Source organism: Sapajus apella, unplaced genomic scaffold, assembly GCF_009761245.1.
Source record: "Sapajus apella isolate SASKATOON/1434 unplaced genomic scaffold, GSC_monkey_1.0 scaffold10, whole genome shotgun sequence".
In the NCBI taxonomy this organism is placed as follows: Eukaryota; Metazoa; Chordata; class Mammalia; order Primates; family Cebidae; genus Sapajus; species Sapajus apella.
The window spans coordinates 38515017-38532388 of NW_022436950.1; the positions used below are offsets into that span (position 1 = coordinate 38515017).

At 41.6% G+C, this 17372-nt stretch overlaps 1 protein-coding gene and 1 non-coding gene across 7 annotated transcripts in view; both read left to right on the top strand.

Moving 5' to 3' along the window:
* PPIL3 (peptidylprolyl isomerase like 3) overlaps nt 1-17372 on the top strand; it is a 21684-nt gene that overhangs the window by 524 nt on the left and 3788 nt on the right. For 3 of the 6 annotated variants that reach the window (XM_032278713.1, XM_032278714.1, XM_032278712.1), the window contains exons 2-6: nt 1452-1526; nt 3084-3158; nt 6130-6223; nt 7494-7561; nt 13329-13447. In XM_032278713.1, the coding sequence (XP_032134604.1) occupies nt 1524-1526; nt 3084-3158; nt 6130-6223; nt 7494-7561; nt 13329-13447 (359 nt within the window). In that variant the 5' untranslated portion in view covers nt 1452-1523. Of the gene's footprint in view, nt 1-2; nt 117-367; nt 470-1451; nt 1527-3083; nt 3159-6129; nt 6224-7493; nt 7562-13328; nt 13448-17372 lie in introns of those variants that run through there. The other 3 variants (XM_032278715.1, XM_032278716.1, XM_032278717.1) reach the window with 3 other exon arrangements.
* On the top strand, nt 6743-6849 carry LOC116552113. The gene has a single exon (XR_004269230.1). It is a non-coding gene; the product is annotated as a U6 spliceosomal RNA (small nuclear RNA).

The window sequence follows — 17372 nt, forward strand, 5'->3', positions numbered from 1 at the left end:
AACGTCATTAATTCTTTCATTCACTTATTCGAATACTTGCTGAGCTCTGTGTTGCTACTGGTTTACTTCTTGGGATACTGCGAGTGAACAGTGGGCAGCGAGGCTGTTGTTGCAACGTGAGAATAAGAGAAGGGCCGGGCGCGGTGGTTCATGCTAGTAAGCCAGCACTTTGGAAGGCCGAGCCGGATGGAACCTCTGTGGCGCGAGCCTGTAATAACACCTACTCAGGAGGCTGAGTGAGGCAAGACAATCACTTGAACCCGGGAGACGGAGGTTGCAGTGATCCGAGATCGCGCCACTACACTCCAGCCTAGCGACGGAGCAAGGCTCCGTCTCAAAAAAAAAAAAAAAAAAAAAAAAAAAAAAAAAAAAGGAGAGAGAGTAGTTAATAGTATATTAGTGATAGATGCTGTGGGAGAAGGAAATAGGCACATCCTAGGTCTCAAGCACTTTTATGTAGGGTTGTCAGGTGAGTTAAACTTGATATTTAAGCAGAAATTTGGAGATGAGGAAATTAGCTGTAGAGATGTCTGAGTGTAATAAGCATTCCAGACAAAAGGGACACCCAGTGCCTAGACCCTAAGGGAAGGTATCTGGCTTACTGGGGGACTTGCAAGGAGGCTCTTGAAGAAGAGCAAGCAGGGCAAGTAGGAGACTGGGAGGCTTGAATTGGGTAGGGTCTCTCATCATTACTCTGTAGCTGGGTTTTTATTACATAGGGGATGCCATTAGAGGATTTTTTTTTTTTTTTGAGACGGAGCCTGTCTCCGTCACCCAGGTTGGCAGTGGCGGGATCTCGCCTCACTGCAACCTCTGCCTCCGAGGTTCAAGCGATTCTCCTGCCGCAGTCTCCGGAGTAGCTGAGACTATAGGGGAGTGCCACCACGCCCAGCTAATTTTTGTGTTTTTAGTAGAGACAGGGTTTCGCCATGTTGGCTAGGCTGGTCTTGAACTCCTGACCTCAGGAGCTCCACCCACCTTGGCCTCCCAAAGTGCTGGGATTACAGACGTGAGACACCATTCTGGGCAAGGATTTTTATTTAAAATGTGCAGTAGCCGGGCGCGGTGGCTCAAGCCTGTAATCCCAGCACTTTGGGAGGCCCAGGCGGGTGGATCACGAGGTCAAGAGATCGAGACCATCCTGGTCAACACGGTGAAACCCCGTCTCTACTAAAAATACAAAAAATTAGCTAGGCATGGTGGTGCGTGCCTGTAATCCCAGCTACTCAGGAGGCTGAGGCAGGAGAATTGCCTGAACCCAGGAGGCGGAGGTTACGGTGAGCCGAGATCGCGCCATTGCACTCCAGCCTGGGTAACATGAGTGAAACTCCGTCTCAAAAAATAAAAAAATAAAAAATAAAAAAAAAAAATAAAATGTGCAGTAAAGGTGAGCGTGTGTGAATTAGGAAGATAGAAAGATGAGCCTAATTCTTTTTTTCTTTTGGGACTAGAGACTTATTTTTGACCTCGCTGTAAGACTCTGAGAAATTACGTAGTCTTTCCTGAAACCACTAAGAGGAAAAATGGTAAGTTTTGAACAATTCTTATGAAATGTCTTTCATTATAAGTAATTTTTAGAAATTTAGTCAAGGGCAATAAAAGTGCATGGGAATTGCAGTGACAAGATGGAGAAATTGTACACTATAGAAGCATTTAATATGGAATACTTCTTTTAAAAATACACAAAGTTACTTTAAAATTCTTTAGCATTGTCACTTAAAACGCACAGAATTTACGTTTTATGGAGAAAGGTTGGTTACAAGATAGATAGAAATGGAAAGGAGTTGAAGGAGCAGAAGAGAATAGACAGGTCTGACAATTTTAACTGGGTTATTTTGCTCTGGATCTAAAGTAGGCAACTAGGCTGGGTGCAGTGGCTCACGCCTGTGATCCCAGCACTTTGGGAGGCTGAGGTGGCAGGATCGATTGATCCCAGGAGTTCAACACCAGCTTGGGCAACATAGGGAGACCCCCATCTCTACTTTTAAAAAAACAAAGTAGGAAACTAGAACTAGAAATAGAAAAAAGCAATTAAACTAGTGCCCTGCTTCTCCCACACACATCTTTAACCTGGTCATACTCTCTAATTACTGAAGTTACTATTTAAGAAGAAGGCCAGGCACAGTGGCTCATGCCTGTAGTAATCCCAGCACTTTGGGAGGCCAAGGCAGGCCAATAACTTTAGGTCAGGAGTTCGAGACCAGCCTGGCCAACATGGCAAAACCCCATCTCTACTATAAACACAAAAATTAGCCAGGTGTGTCATCCCAGCTACTTGGGAGGCTGAGGCAGGAGAATTGCTTGAACCCAGGAGGCAGAGGTTGTAGTGAGCTGAGGCCGCACCATTGCATTCCAACTGGGCAACAGAGCAAGACTCCATCTCAAAAAAAAAAAAAAGGAAGTGAAAAAGGAATCCTCCAGATTGTTTTCTCCCTCTCCAGAATAGAGTATCGTATCAAGGGGTATACAGTTTACAGAAAAACAGGTACAAGAAAAGAAGCAAGCAAGAAAGAGCACTATGGTTATCTGCACATTTAGGATTTGGAAACACTGACACTTGTTATGTTTTTGTTAGTTGAGAAAGGAATTATTTTTTAACCCTATTTCTCAGAATTAAATTACCTAAGGAAAATGGTGGCAATTATGTTTTGAAAAATCATTTTCTCATCATTTTTCTATAAATAAGGATGTTGGTGAATTGCCGTATAAATCAATAGTACATAACAATTGTTTTTATTTTTCTTGATGAAAAAATTCAAAGTTAAAATAATTATTTTCATCAAAATGTTTACTTCCAAATTTTTATCATGGATACTACTTAACCCTAACATTTATATTCTGGAGTTTTTTCTTGACTGCTGAGATACATTTTGAGGAAAAAGTACAACTTATCTCTAATTGTTATGTATTATTTATATATATGCAATTCACCAACATCCTTTGTGGATGGGTCATCTCTGAAGCAGTATTTCTGTCTGTTTTTATTCAGATTATCATCTTGAATATCCATTTAGGGAAATAATACAGTACATAAAGTCACCTGAAGAAATTTCATTTGTTCTCACATTTTCTCTCCTTTTTAGTCTGTGACATTGCATACTGATGTAGGTGATATTAAAATTGAAGTCTTTTGTGAGAGGACACCCAAAACATGTGAGGTAAGTACCATTATTTACATATTAAACATCAGTTAATACAACAAGGTAACCATTTTGGAATTGAATAATCTAACCTAAACAACAACAACAACAACAACAACAACAAAACTTTCTGTAAAACCATTGTTAGGAAAAACTAATCATCATAACTTCTGATCTGATTTCCACTTATTTGTCCAATCCCAAAGGTGGAACAAAGAGAAGGCAGATAATTTTACTGTAATGTTATAGTAGCCAGTATCATTTTCTTTGGACTCATTTTCGTCAGGAAACATAATCATTAGGATTATATTATTATTGTGTGTGTGTGTGTGTGTGTGTGTGTGTGTGTGCGCGCGTGTGTGTATACGTATTTTATTTTTTGGAGACAGAGTCTTGCTCTGTCGCCCAGGCTAGAATGCAGTGGTGCTATCTCAGCTCACTACAACCTCTACCTCCCAGGTTCAAGTGATTTCCCTGCCTCAGCCTCCTGACTAGGTGGAATTACAGGCGCACGCCATCATGCCTGGCTAATTTTTGTACTTTTAGTAGAGATGCAGTTTCACCACGTCGGCCAGGCTGGTCTCAGACTCCTTAGCTCAGGTGATCCACTCACCTCAGCCTCCCAAAGTGCTGGGATTACAGGTATGAGCCCCCACACCCGGCCTTTCCCCCACCCGTGGAGTCTTGCTCCTTCATCCAGGCTGGAGTGCAGTGGCCCGATCTTGGCTCACTGCAACCTCTGCCTCTCGAATTCAAACAATTTTGCTGCCTCATCTCCCAAGTAGCTGGGAGTACAGGCACCCGCCACGACACCTGCCAAATTTTTATATTTTTTTAGTAGATACAGGGTTTCACCATGTTGACCAGGCTGGTCTTGAACTCCTGACCTCAGGTAATCCACCTGCCTTGGCCTCCCAAAGTGCTGGGATTACAGGTGTGAGCTTCCACGCCCAGCCAGGATATTATATTGAAGAATTATTGTATACTTCTTTTTTTTTTTTTTTTTTTTTTTTTTTGGGTGCGGGTATTGCTGTGCCAGCCTGGCTGGAGTGCAGTGGTGCAATCACAGCCCATTGCAGCCTCAACCTAATGGGCTCAAGCAATACTCGCACCTTGGCCTCCCAAGTAGATGGGACTACAGGTGCTACCACGCCAGGCTAATTTTCTTTTTTCTCTTTTTTTTTTGGTAGAGATGAGGTCTCACTATGTTGCCCAAGCTGGTCTCAAACTCCTGGTCTCCAGCCATCCTCCTGCCTCAGCTTCCCAAAGTGTTGGGATTACAGGTGTGAACCATCATGCCTGGCCTGTTCTATACATTATTTCACCTGTGTGTTTTTATTTATTTATTTGAGACAAGAGTTTTGTTCTTGTTGCCCAGGCTGGAGTGCAGTGGCGCAGTCTTGGGCCACTGCAACCTCCACCTCCCAGGTCCAAGGGATTCTCTTGCCTCAGCCTCCTGAGAGCTGGGATTACAGGCATGTACCATAACACCTGGCTAATTTTGTGTTTTTAGTAGAGATGGGTTGATCAAGCTGGTCTTGAACTCCTAACCTCAGGTGATCCACCCATCTTGGCCTCCCAAAGTGTTGGGATTATAGGCATAAGCCACCGCGCCCAGCCTGTTTCACCTGTTTAAATGACAAGGATAGAAGGAAGAAGAGTCAGCTGTGTATATTCATTTATTCAACAATTATTTATGGCCGGGTGCAGTGGCTAACATCTATAATCTCAGCATTTTGGGAGGCTAAGGTGGCAGGATCACTTGAGCTCAGAAATTCTAGACCTACTTAGACAACATAGTGAGACCCCATCTCTACAAAAATATACAAAAATTAGCCAAGTGTGGTGATGTGTGCCTATTGCCCCAGCTACAAGGGAGGCCAAGGTGGGAGGATTGCCTGAATCTGGAGGGTCAAGGCTATAGTGAACTCTGATCACACTGCTGCACTCCAACCTAGGTGACAGAGTAAGACCCTGTCTCAAAACAAAACAAAACAAAAACCCATTATTTATGAAAGGACATCTTGCCCCAGAGTCTGGGGATACAGTGACGAGCAACAGACATTCCTTACTCTCATGAAGCCAATATTCTAGTTGGAAAAATAAGCGGGGCAGGAAAATTAAATACTTCTTTTTTAAAAAATTATTTTTATTTATTTATTTAATTTTAAAAATAGAGACAAGCTCTTACTATGTTGCCCAGGCTGGTCTTGAACTCCTGGACTTAAGCGACCTGCCCACCTCCCAAAGTGCTGGGATTACAGGTGTGAGCCACTGCGCCTGGCCTAAAATTAAGTAATTCTAAAAGGTGATAATGCCTTGAAAAAAATTAAGTGTTGAGATAGAGAATAATAGGAAAGGAAGAAGGTGAGGGGAGGCCTAGCCAAGAGACTAATACTTAAACTGAATGTGAAGGTGCGAGGGCATCTCCATGGAAAGAGGTATAAAAAGAATATTCCAGGTATTCAGAGTTGTGAAATAAAATTGAAAAAAATTCTAAGGCCGGGCACAGTGGCTCACACCTGTAATTCCAGCACTTTGGGAGGCTGAGACAGGAGGATCATTTGAGCCCCGGAGTTCAAGGCCAGCCTGGGCAACATAGGGAGACACTGTCTCTACAAAAAAAGAGAACATTCCTGGCATAGAACTATCAGGTACAAAGTCCCCAAGGTGGGAAATCCTGTCCCTTTTGGGTTGTCAGAATGCTGATGCGTTTAAGTTGTAAGCAATAAGAAAGCAGTTCTTAGTATATGTGATGAAGAGATAAGCCAGGTGCTGCAGGGCTTGTTAGGCCCTGCTGAAGATTTTCATTTTATTCCAAGAGCAGAAGGAAGCTATTGAAGTGTTTTAGGAAAGGAAGTAACATCCAAAGTAATACCAAAAGCTATAGTTTATGCTGCTATAGTGTTTTCAGTAAATATGATTGGTTCTTTGCCTTAACTGGGTTTCTTCTGCATCATTTCTCAATCATTATTTTTACTCTCTTCAGAATTTCTTGGCTCTTTGTGCCAGTAACTACTACAATGGCTGTATATTTCATAGAAATATCAAGGGTTTCATGGTTCAAACAGGAGATCCAACAGGTAAGTTATTCCATTAACTAAGATCCAAGGAACTGAATATATAATATGAAGCAGTGGGTAAAAGAAGAATTTAAAATGTGGAGGGGTGTGTGTGTGTGTGTGTGTTTCAGTTCTGTTCTATAAGTGCAGAACATGTAGGTTTGTTACATAGGTATACCTGTGCCATGGGGGTTTACTGCACCTATCAACCTGTCATCTAGGTTTTAAGCCCCACATGCATTAGCTGTTTGTCCTAATGTTCTCCCTCCCCTTGTCCCCCAACCCCCTATTAGCCCTGCTGTGTTTTGGTCCTCTCCCTGTGTCCATGTGATCTCATTGTTCAACTCCCACTTACAAGTGAAAACATATGGTGTTTGGTTTTCTGTTCCTGTGTTAGTTTGCAGAGAATGATGGCTTCCACTTGCATCCATGTCCCTGCAAAGGACACGATCTCATTCCTTTACACAGCTGCATAATATTCCATGGTATAATTTTAAAGCAGAAATTATTAGCACCTACCCCTAAAATATAAACTATATTTTTCTCACTTTGACAGCACATATACTAAAATTTGAATGATACAAAGAAGATTAGCATGGCCTCTGCACAAAGATAAGATGCAAATTTGTGAAGATTTTCATACTAAAAAATATATATGAACAGTATTTATAAGGAGGGTTATTCTTTTTTGTTTTTTGTAGATCTATTTTAATCTTCAGGTCTGTGAAGTTAAATTTGGGGAATTAGGAAAGGCCATATCAAATTTTATACGTGTGTGTGTGTGTGTGTGTGTGTGTGTGTGTGTGTGTGTATCTGTGTGTGTGTGTGTGTGTGTGTGTGTGTGTGTGTGTATATATATATATATATATGTGTTTACTTGATTGACAAATTTGGAAACCGAGTCTTGCTCTGTTGCCCAGGCTGGAGTGCAGTGGCACAATCTCAGCCCACTGCAACCTCCGCCTCCTGGGTTCAAGCAATTCTCCTGCCTCAGCCTCCCGAGTAGCTGGGACTACAGGTGCACGCCTCCACACCCAGCTAATTTTTTTGTATTTAGTAGACACAGGGTTTCACTATGTTGTTCAGGCTGGTCTCGAACTCCTGAGCTCAGGCAATCCACCCGCCTCAGCCTCCCAAAGTGCTAGGATTATAGGCGTGAGCCACCATGCCTGGCCAAATTTTATTTATATTTAAGCGGTTGTACTATAAAGTATTCATTAAGTTTTGGGAAATGAGCTTGTTTGCTATTTTAATTAAATACTTCTTTTGATTTTCTTGCCTTGGAATATAGGTACTGGAAGAGGAGGTAACAGTATCTGGGGCAAGAAGTTTGAGGATGAATACAGTGAATATCTTAAGGTAAATCCTCAATTCTTTAAAAATCTGTGTTATCATGCCTTGGTTATGCTTGGATACTTTGATACATGTGTTATAGCAATACAAGTTAACATAATTGCAAAATGAATATACTTTTTTATAGTTTTTGTACATCTGACAAATAATGTCAGGGAGACTTGATAAATGGTGGTCCTATCCTAACGTGTACTGGAATCTCACCACCACGTGACTCTTGATATTAAGTGAGTTCATCTTTGAATCTAACCTGAAATGTTTAACTAGTAATGTACCAAAGGGGCTTACTATCTCACCATAAAATTCATGTTGAATGACATGAAACAGTAGCCGTTTTTGAGAGTGGGGAGGAAAGACTATCAAACTTCCTGGTTGCAATGTTACCCATTATCAGTGCCCAGCTTTTATCATCTTCTGTTGGATGTTTGAACATTCCTGTATTGACTTGATACCTGTGGCAGATTGCAGTTAGGTTAAGTGCATATAGTCTTCATCATGGTAAAATTAGGGATTTTTAATTTTCTTTGTTATATTTTTCTGTATTTTTCAAACCTCTATGGAGTCTTTTTTTTTTTTTGTCTAAAATTTAAAAACTAGTGCATGCCTATTTTTAAAAATCAATTCCACTTCCCAGAGATAACTTCAGTTAATGATTTATTGTGTGGTCTTTCATACTTTGTATCTGCATAGAATCATAACTTTATGATTAGAAAAAGAGTGATAAAGTATCCTCAGTCAGGACTGGGTACAGTAATCCCAGCACTTTGAGAGGCCCAGTCAGGAGGATTGCTTGAGGCCAAAATTTTGAAACCAGCCTGGGCAACATGTTGAGACCCCTATCTCTACAAAAAAAAAAAAAAATATATATATATATATACAAATATTAGCTTGTTGTAGTGGCATGTGCCTGTAGTCCCAGCTACTCAAGAGACTGAGGCAGGAGGATTGCATGAGCCCAGGAGATCAAGGCTGTAGTGAGCCAAGATCATGCTCAGGACAAGACCTTGTCTCAAAAAAAAAGTGTACTCGGGGCCGGGCGCGGTGGCTCAAGCCTGTAATCCCAGCACTTTGGGAGGCCGAGGCGGGTGGATCACGAGGCGAAGAGATCGAGACCATCCTGGTCAACATGGTGAAACCCCGTCTCTACTAAAAATACAAAAAATTAGCTGGGCATGGTGGTGCGTGCCTGTAATCCCAGCTACTCAGGAGGCTGAGGCAGGAGAATTGCCTGAGCCCAGGAGGCGGAGGTTGCGGTGAGCCAAGATCGCATCATTGCACTCCAGCCTGGGTAACAGGAGTGAAACTCTGTCTCAAAAAAAAAAAAAAAAAAAAAGGTGTACTCAATCAAAATATGCAGCTTAAGTGTATTATTTCCATTACATCAAAATATACAAAATTTCTGAAAAAAATTCACAAAATACACAAAAATTCTGAAAAAAATTCATTGCAGTGTTTATCTCTGGATGATGAGACTGGGAGTAATTTCTTTTCTTTTTGTGTTTTTTTTTTTAAACTTTTTTTAGAGACAGGATCTTGCTATGTCCCCAGGCTGGAGTACAGTGATGCAGTCTTGACTCACTGCAGTCTAAATTTTCTGGGCTCAAGTGATCCTCCCACCTCAGCCTCCAGAGTAGCTGGGACGACTGGTGCATGCCACTATGCCCAGCTGATGTTTATATTTTTTATACAGATGGTGTCTCACTATGCTGCCCAAACTGGTTTCTTTTACTCTTCTATTATAAGGAAATATATTAGTTTTGTTATAGGAGTTGAGGCTGGGAGGTGATAAACTTTTTGAAAAGTCAACTTTCTCCTGAATGAATAAACAATTGTTTATGTATTAATTACTACATTAATGACTGCTTCCATATTCCAGTTGAAAACCAGAGATTGGCTATGACAGAATCTCCTGTAGAAGTTTTTTGTTTGTTTTTGAGACTGGGTCTCACTCTGTTGCAGTGCTCTGATCATGGTTTACTGCAGCCTTGACCACCTGAGCTCAAGCAGTTTCTCCTGCCTCAGCCTCCCAAGTAGCTGGACTACAGGAGTGCACCACCATGCCTAGCTAATTTCTGATTTTTTTGTAGAGACGAGGTCTCACTCTGTTGCCCAGTCTGGTCTGAAACTCCTTACCCTATAAATAAAGTCAATAGGGCTGATTAGGACTTTGACTATATTTTAAGGTTCCTAGATGATTCTTTTGCAGCCAGAGTTGAAAACCATTATATATTATACACCTTATACACCAAGATTATGGATATGTATTGTCTGTTCATGTACTCTGACCCAGGAATTCCATTCCCAAATGCTTACTCAAGAGAAACTTGTAAGTATGCACGAAGAGACATGTACAGGAGTGTTCGGATGTACTGTTTGTAACAGCAAGTCTAGAAACAACCGACATGTCCATTGATTATAGAATGCATATTTTGTGTATTCAGTAGTGAAATATCACATAGTAGTAAAAAAAAAAATTAGCTATATATACATGCATGACCTTAGAAATGTAACGGTGTTATTTGTAAAAAGCATTTCCCAGAAGACTAAAATGTTATAATACCATTATATTCAGAAGGAAAAGGAAAAAATGTGTTGTTCAGGCATGTGTAAATGTGTTAGGGCTAGGCGTAGTGGCTCACTCTTAAAATCCCAGCATTTTAGGGGGCCAAGGTGAGAGGACCACTTGAGGCCAGGAGTTTGAGATCAGCCTGGGAAACGTATTGAGCCCTCGCCTCTACTAAAGTTAAAAAATTAGCCAGGTATGGTGGTGTATATCTGTAGTCCCAGCTACTCAGGAGGCTAAGGTGGGAGGATTGCTTGAGCCTAGAAGGTCAAGGCCACAGTGAGTTACGATTGCACCGCTGCATTCCAACCTGGGTGACAGAGCGATACCCTGTCTCTGTTTTTCACAAACAACAACAAAAAAAGAAAAAATGGCTGGGCTCGGTGGCTCACACCTGTAATCCTACCACTTTGGGAGGCCGAGGTGGGTAGATCAAAGGAGTTCAAGACCAGCCTGACCAACATGGTGAAACCCTGTCTCCAAAAAAAAAAGAAAAAGAAAAGAAGAAAAAATGTATTAGAATATGGTTTACTGGTTACCTCTTGTAGAGGCTGAGGTAATAGATGGAGAGGAGCACATAGATATATATAATTAATTGATAACTTTTATTTTTTTTGAACTCCAATTATTATTATTATTTATTTATTTGTTTATTTTTTGAGACGAAGTTTCACTCTTGTTGCCCAGGCCGGAGTGCAATGGCACGATCTCAGCTCACTGCAACCTCCGCCTCCCAGGTTCAAGTGTTTCTCCTGCCTCAGCCTCTCAAGTAGCTGGGATTACCGGCGCCCAGCACCATGCCCAGCTAATTTTGTATTTTTTTAGTAAAGGTGGGGTTTCACCATATTGGTCAGGCTGGTCTCAATCTCCTGACCTCAGGTGATCTACCCACCTCGGCCTCCCAAAGTGTGAGATTACAGGCATGAGCCGCCACACCTGGCCAGAGCTCCCATTATTTAATGAATTGGTAAATTTTAACTCTGAAAGCTGGGAAATATGTTAACAGGTGCTTATTTTATTAAGTTTTATTTTTTATTAACTATATTTTTGTGTATGTATTAAATGATGTATATGTATTAAATATTACATTGTATATGTATTAAATATCACATTGTGTATATATTTGATATATATCAAGTGTAATATTATATTTGATCAGTAAACACTTTTTAGAGAGACAAGCATTAATATTTTAATATAGCTGCATCTTGGCGGGGTGCAGTGGCTCATGCCTGTAATCCCAACACTTTGGGAGGCTGAGGCAGGTGAATCACCTGAGGTTGGGAGTGTGAGACCAGCCTGACCAACATTGTGAAACCCTATCTTTACTAAAATTACTAAAATTAGCCAGGTATGGTAGCAGGCACCTGTAATCCCAGTTACTCAGGAGGCTGAGGCAGGAGAATCACTTGAACCCAGGAGGCAGAGGTTGTAGTGAGCAAAGATCACGGCATTGTACTCCAGCCTGGGCAATAAGAGCAAAACTCAGTCTCAGAAAAAAAAAAAAAAACACAGAGCTGCATCTCTATAGCTTGTTAGTGTCACCTAATGAATAGCTAAAGCTAGAGTAATTGGTGGAGTTACTTGTAGTGTGTTACAGGCACCTCTTAGTAACATAGTTCACAGTTATATCTTCATTCTTGTCAGTAAAGTCCTTTTAATTTTATACACAGTCTCTTGTAAACAAATATTATCATAATAGTAGAGATAGGTGAGACCTTTCTTAGATCATTCAGTCCTGGGGTTATAAACTGACTGCCCATGAGTGGAACACCCACAGATGCATTACCCATAGCCATTAGTTAAAAGAAAAAATGTTTAATGCCATTAGTCAAGAGAGAGCCTTTATGGCCCAAACACTAATGGATCTCATTTTGCCAGACTTCATTTCTCTTTAATGTTTACACTCTGCCCAATTGTCAGTTTATCTGCTTGACCCTTGTGAGCATCTAAATTGTAAATAGACACTTTAACTAGTCCAACCTCCCTTGTTTTACAGATAAAGAAACTAGTGAGAGTCCATTGTATGTGAGAAGAGATTGTGGGCATTTTGGTTTTGTTGTCTGCATGATTGTTTAATTCCAGCACATTATTCCTTAATATAAATGTAAGGATCAATTTTATTATTTGTTGGCATTGAAAAAAGTGTCCGTGGCTGTATTTCTTCAAAGTGAAAATGAAATTAATTGAGAAATGTGATTTGATATATTAACTTTTTACATACAAGTTTTCAAGGATAAAGAAAAGGTAGAAACTGAACATTTAGGCCAGGCACAGTGGCTCGTGCCTGTAATCCCAGCACTTTGGAGGCCAAGGCAGGTGGATCATTTGAGGTCAGGAGTTTGAGATCAGCCTGACCAACAGGGTGAAACCCAGTCTCTACTAAAAGTACAAAAAATTAGCCAGGCATGGTGGTGCATGCCTGTAGTCCCAGCTACTTGGGAGGCGGAGGCAGGAGAATCACTTGAACCCAGGAGTTAAAGGTTGCAGTAAGCCTAGATCGCACCACTGCACTCCAGGCTGGGCGACAGAATGAGACTGTTTCAAAAAAAAAAAAGAAAGAAAGAAACTGAACATTTAGATTAGCCCTAATAGAGAGAAGTTGGTTAAATGTTTTCTTGCTCCCTTAAATATTGTGAAGGTAATGAGTGAATGTCTTGGCTAGGTGTACTGATACACAGCTGTAATCCCAATGCTCTGGAGGCCAAGGCAGGAAGATCACCAGAGCCCAGGAGTTAGAGACCCGCCTGAGCAACATAGTGAGACCCCTGTCTCAAAATACTTTTAAAAAAGAAAGCAAAGGCGTGCCTGTCTTGTTTCAATCCTATATTTGGGATGGTTATATAAAAGGCTGGGCGTGGTCGCTCACGCCTATAATCCCAGCATTTTGGGAGGCCAAGGCAGGCGGATCACGAGGTCAGGAATTTGAGACCAGCATGGCCAACGTGGTGAAACTCCATCTCTACTAAAAAACACACACAAAAAAAATTAGCTGGGCATTATGGTACACACCTGTAGTCCTAGCTACTTGGGAGGCTGAGGCAGGAGAATCACTGGAACCCAGAATGTGTAGGTTGCAGTGAGCCAAGCTGAGATTATGCCACTGTACTCCAGCCTGGGTGACAGAGTGAGACTTAATCTCAATAAAAAAACAAAAACAAACAAACAAAAAACCACAGTTAAATTAACACTTTGGTGTGTCTTTTTCAGCACAGTGTTAGAGGTGTTGTATCTATGGCTAATAATGGCCCAAACACTAATGGATCTCAATTCTTCATCACCTATGGCAAACAGCCACATTTGGACATGAAATACACCGTATTTGGGAAGTGAGTATTCTGGTTATGGTTTTCTTTTGGCATTTCAATGCAAGTGGTGCATATGCTCGGCTATGATAGTAGCATAACTAATATCGAAAAGAGTGACACTAGGTGTGGTGCCTCACACCTGTAATCCCAGCACTTTGGGAAGCCAGGGTGGGTGGATCATCTGAGGTCAAGAGTTCTAGACCAGCCTGGCCAACGTGGTGGAACGCTGTCTCTAGTGAAAATATTTTTTAAAAATTGGCCATGTATGGTGGCACACACCTGTAGTCCCAGCTACTTGGGAGTGTGAGGCAGGAGAATTGCTTGAACCTGGGAGGCGGAGGTTGCAGTGAGCCATTGTACTCCAGCCTGGCAACAGAGCAAGACCCCATCTCAAAAAAAAGACTGTCTCAAAAAACAAAAAAAAGAAAAGAATGGTGTGAGAGCTAAATGTACCTGGAGTTTAAGTTTACCACTTAGCAACACTGTGAACCTGGGAAAATTGTAATTTCCCTGAGCCTTATTTTCCTTATTTTGTAGAAGAGAGGCCAGTAATTTTTTAAATATTGTTATGAAAATTAACAGAGTTTATCTTTTTTTTTTTTTTTTTTTTCCAGAGATGGGATCTCGCCATGTTGCCTAGGCTGGAGTGCAGTGGCTATTCACAGGCATGATCCCACTGCTGATCAGTATGGGAGTTTTGACCTGCTCCGTTTCTGACCTGGGCTGGTTCACCCCTCCTTAGGCAACCTGGTGGTCCCCCGCTCCCAGGAGGTCACCATATTGATGCCAAACTTAGTGTGGACACCTGATCAGCATAGCACACTATAGCCCAGAACTGCTGGGCTCAAGCGATCCTCCCACCTCAGCCTCCTGAGTAGCTGGGACTACAGGCATGTGCCACTGTGCCTGGCCTTTTTTTTTTTTTTTGGGGGGGGGGACACAGGGCTTTGTTGCCAGGCTGGAGTGCAGTAGTGCAATCACAGCTCACTGCAGCCTCAACCTCTCAGGCTCAAGTGATCCTCCCACCTCAACCTCCTGAGTAACTGGAACCATGTGCACTATCATGGGCAACTAATTTAAAAAAAAAGACTTTTTTTGTAGAGACAGGGTCTCACTTTGTTGCCCAGGCTGATCTATTTTCATTAATAATAGCATTTCACAGCAACTAACAGATCTGAAAAATAGTGGCTTAAACAAGATGGACTGGCGTGGTGGTTCCATTATGTTACCAGTGTTCTGGGCACTTCTGTTATAATATTGGCAGCACAGCTCTTGTCAAAACTTCTGTGTATCAGGCAGTAAGGAGGAGGAAAGACAAAAGGCATTTGCCAGCTGATTCAGCTCTTTTTTGAGACAGGGTTTCTCCACGTTGGTCAGGTTGGTCTCGAACTCCCAACCTCAGGTGATTTGCCTGCCTCGGCCTCCCAAAGTGCTGGGATTACAGGCATGAGCCACCGCGCACAGCCCAGCTTTTTTAATTAACAGAATTTTCCCAGGCCTGTAATCCCAGTGCTTTGGGAGGCTGAGATAGGAGGATCACTTGAGGCCAGGAGTTCAAGACAGACCAGCCTGTACAGCATAGCAAGAACCCATCTCTACAGAAAAAATTTTTTAATTAGCCAGGTGTGGTGACACACACCTGTAATCCTAGCTACTTGGGAGGCTGAGGTGAGAGAATCACTTGATCCCAGAAGTTCAAGGCTGCATGAGCTGTGATCACACCACTGTACTCCAGCCTGTATGATAATGATACCTATTATGATAATGATACAGGCAACAGAATGATAATGATACCCTATCTCAAAATAAATAAATGAATAAATAAAGCCAGATGTGGTGTCTCAGGCAGCTGTAATCCCAGCACTCTGGGAGGCCAAGGAGGGCAGATCACAAGGTCAGGAGATCAAGACCATCCCAGCCAACATGGTGAAACTCCAGCTCTACTAGAAATAGAAAAATTAGCTGGGTGTGGTGGCACATGCCTGTAATCCCAACTACTTGGGAGACTGAGGCAGGAAAATGGCTTGAACCTGGGGGGTGATTTCAGTGAGCTGAGATCACACTGCTGCACTCCAGCTTAACAGACAGAAGGAGACCGTGTCTCAAACAACAACAGCAAAAACAACTTTCCCAGAGGACCCAGAACTTAGTAATGTGACCACTTTTTACCTACAGGGTAAAAAGGTACTCCTGGAAGGTAGAAAATGTATGTCAGCCAGACACATTGCCACCCTTACTAAAATTAGATTTCTCTAAGTAAGAAGAATGGCTCCTAGGAAGGTGTTTAGCATTTTTTGCCAGGGTATTTGTTAAAAGTACTTTATCTGGGAGTTGCTTTTGTAAATCAGTGCGAAGTAAATTTGTTTATTCAACAAACAATTACCATGCTTAATAAACCAAGGCACAATTCTAGAGTTCATTCTATTTAATAGTTTGGATGCCAAGTTAGGTTAATTAAAAATAGAGGACTCCCAGCCTAGGCAACATAGTGAAACCCTGTCTTAAAAATTAGACAGGTGTGGTGGCTCATGCCTATGGTCTCAGCTACTTGGGAGGCTGAAGTTGGAGGATTGCTTGAGCTCAGGGGATCAAGGCTGCTGAGTTTGATTGTGCCACTGGACTCTAGCCAGGATGACACAGCAAGACTCTATTTCAAAAAAAGAAAAAATTGAGGACTCTACATCTTTTCATTTTCATTCCATATACATGGTCTAATTTACACAATAATAATAATTAAGGAAAAAAGAAATATTACAACATCTAGTAGTTTTTTGTATGTTTGTAAATAACGCAGTTTCCTTTTTATTTTCTCCTTTAACCCATCATTCAAAATTATTGTTCAGTTATTACCAGGACCTATTTTACTGGATTTGTGACAAAACTATAGAGTTTAGAACAAAAATTAACCCTAGGTTTATTAATTCCTTACAGTTGTGTGTTGTATACATATGCACGCACATTTTTCTGGGAAGATGGTCCAGTAGCTTTCCTCTAGTTCTCCAAGGGGTCCGTGTCCCAGAAACTTGACTCTACTTAAACTGCCTGAGTTCTTCCTGCCGGGTTTTTTTTAACTTTTTACCTGAGACCTATGTTTTCTACATTATGTGTTTCTCCTATTGACCCAGAAGATGGGAAAGCCTTTAAGACTTATAATTTAAAGACTTAAATGTCTACATTTAGGGGTAACATCAAAATGTTTTGGTTAAAGTACCCTTTTTGTGAAAATGCAAAATAAAATTCAAATCTGTTAATTTCTTAAAGCACATACCACTGCTTGAGAATCCCTAATCTGAAAATTCAAAATTAGGAACTTACTGAGCACTGACAGGATACCACAAGTAGAAAATTCCACATCTGACCTCATGTAACAGGCTGCAGTCAAAATGCAGTCAGATGGCCAAGTGCGGTGGTTCACGCCTTTAATCTCAGCACTTTGGGAGGCCGAGGGGGTGGATCACTTGAGGTCAGGAGTTCAAGACCAGCCTGGCCAACATTGTGAACCCCTGTCTCTACTAAAAATATAAAAAAAAAATTAGCCGGGCATGGTGCAGCTACTTGGGAGGCAGGAGAATCACCTGAACCCAGGAAGCAGAGGTTGCAGTGAGCCAAGATTGCACCATTGCACTCCAGCCTGACAAAGCGAGACTCAAAAAAAAAAAAAAAAAAAAAAAAAAAAAATCCCAAATGCAGTCAGACCTCTGTTGCATACACAAATTTAAAAAAAATATTGTAGCCGGGCGCAGTGGCTCAAGCCTGTAATCCCAGCACTTTGGGAGGCAGAGGCGGGTGGATCACGAGGTCAAAAGATCGAGACCATCCTGGTCAACATGGTGAAACCCCGTCTCTACTAAAAATACAAAAAATTAGCTGGGCATGGTGGTGCGTGCCTGTAATCCCAACTACTCAGGAGGCTGAGGCAGGAGAATTGCCTGAACCCAGGAGGCGG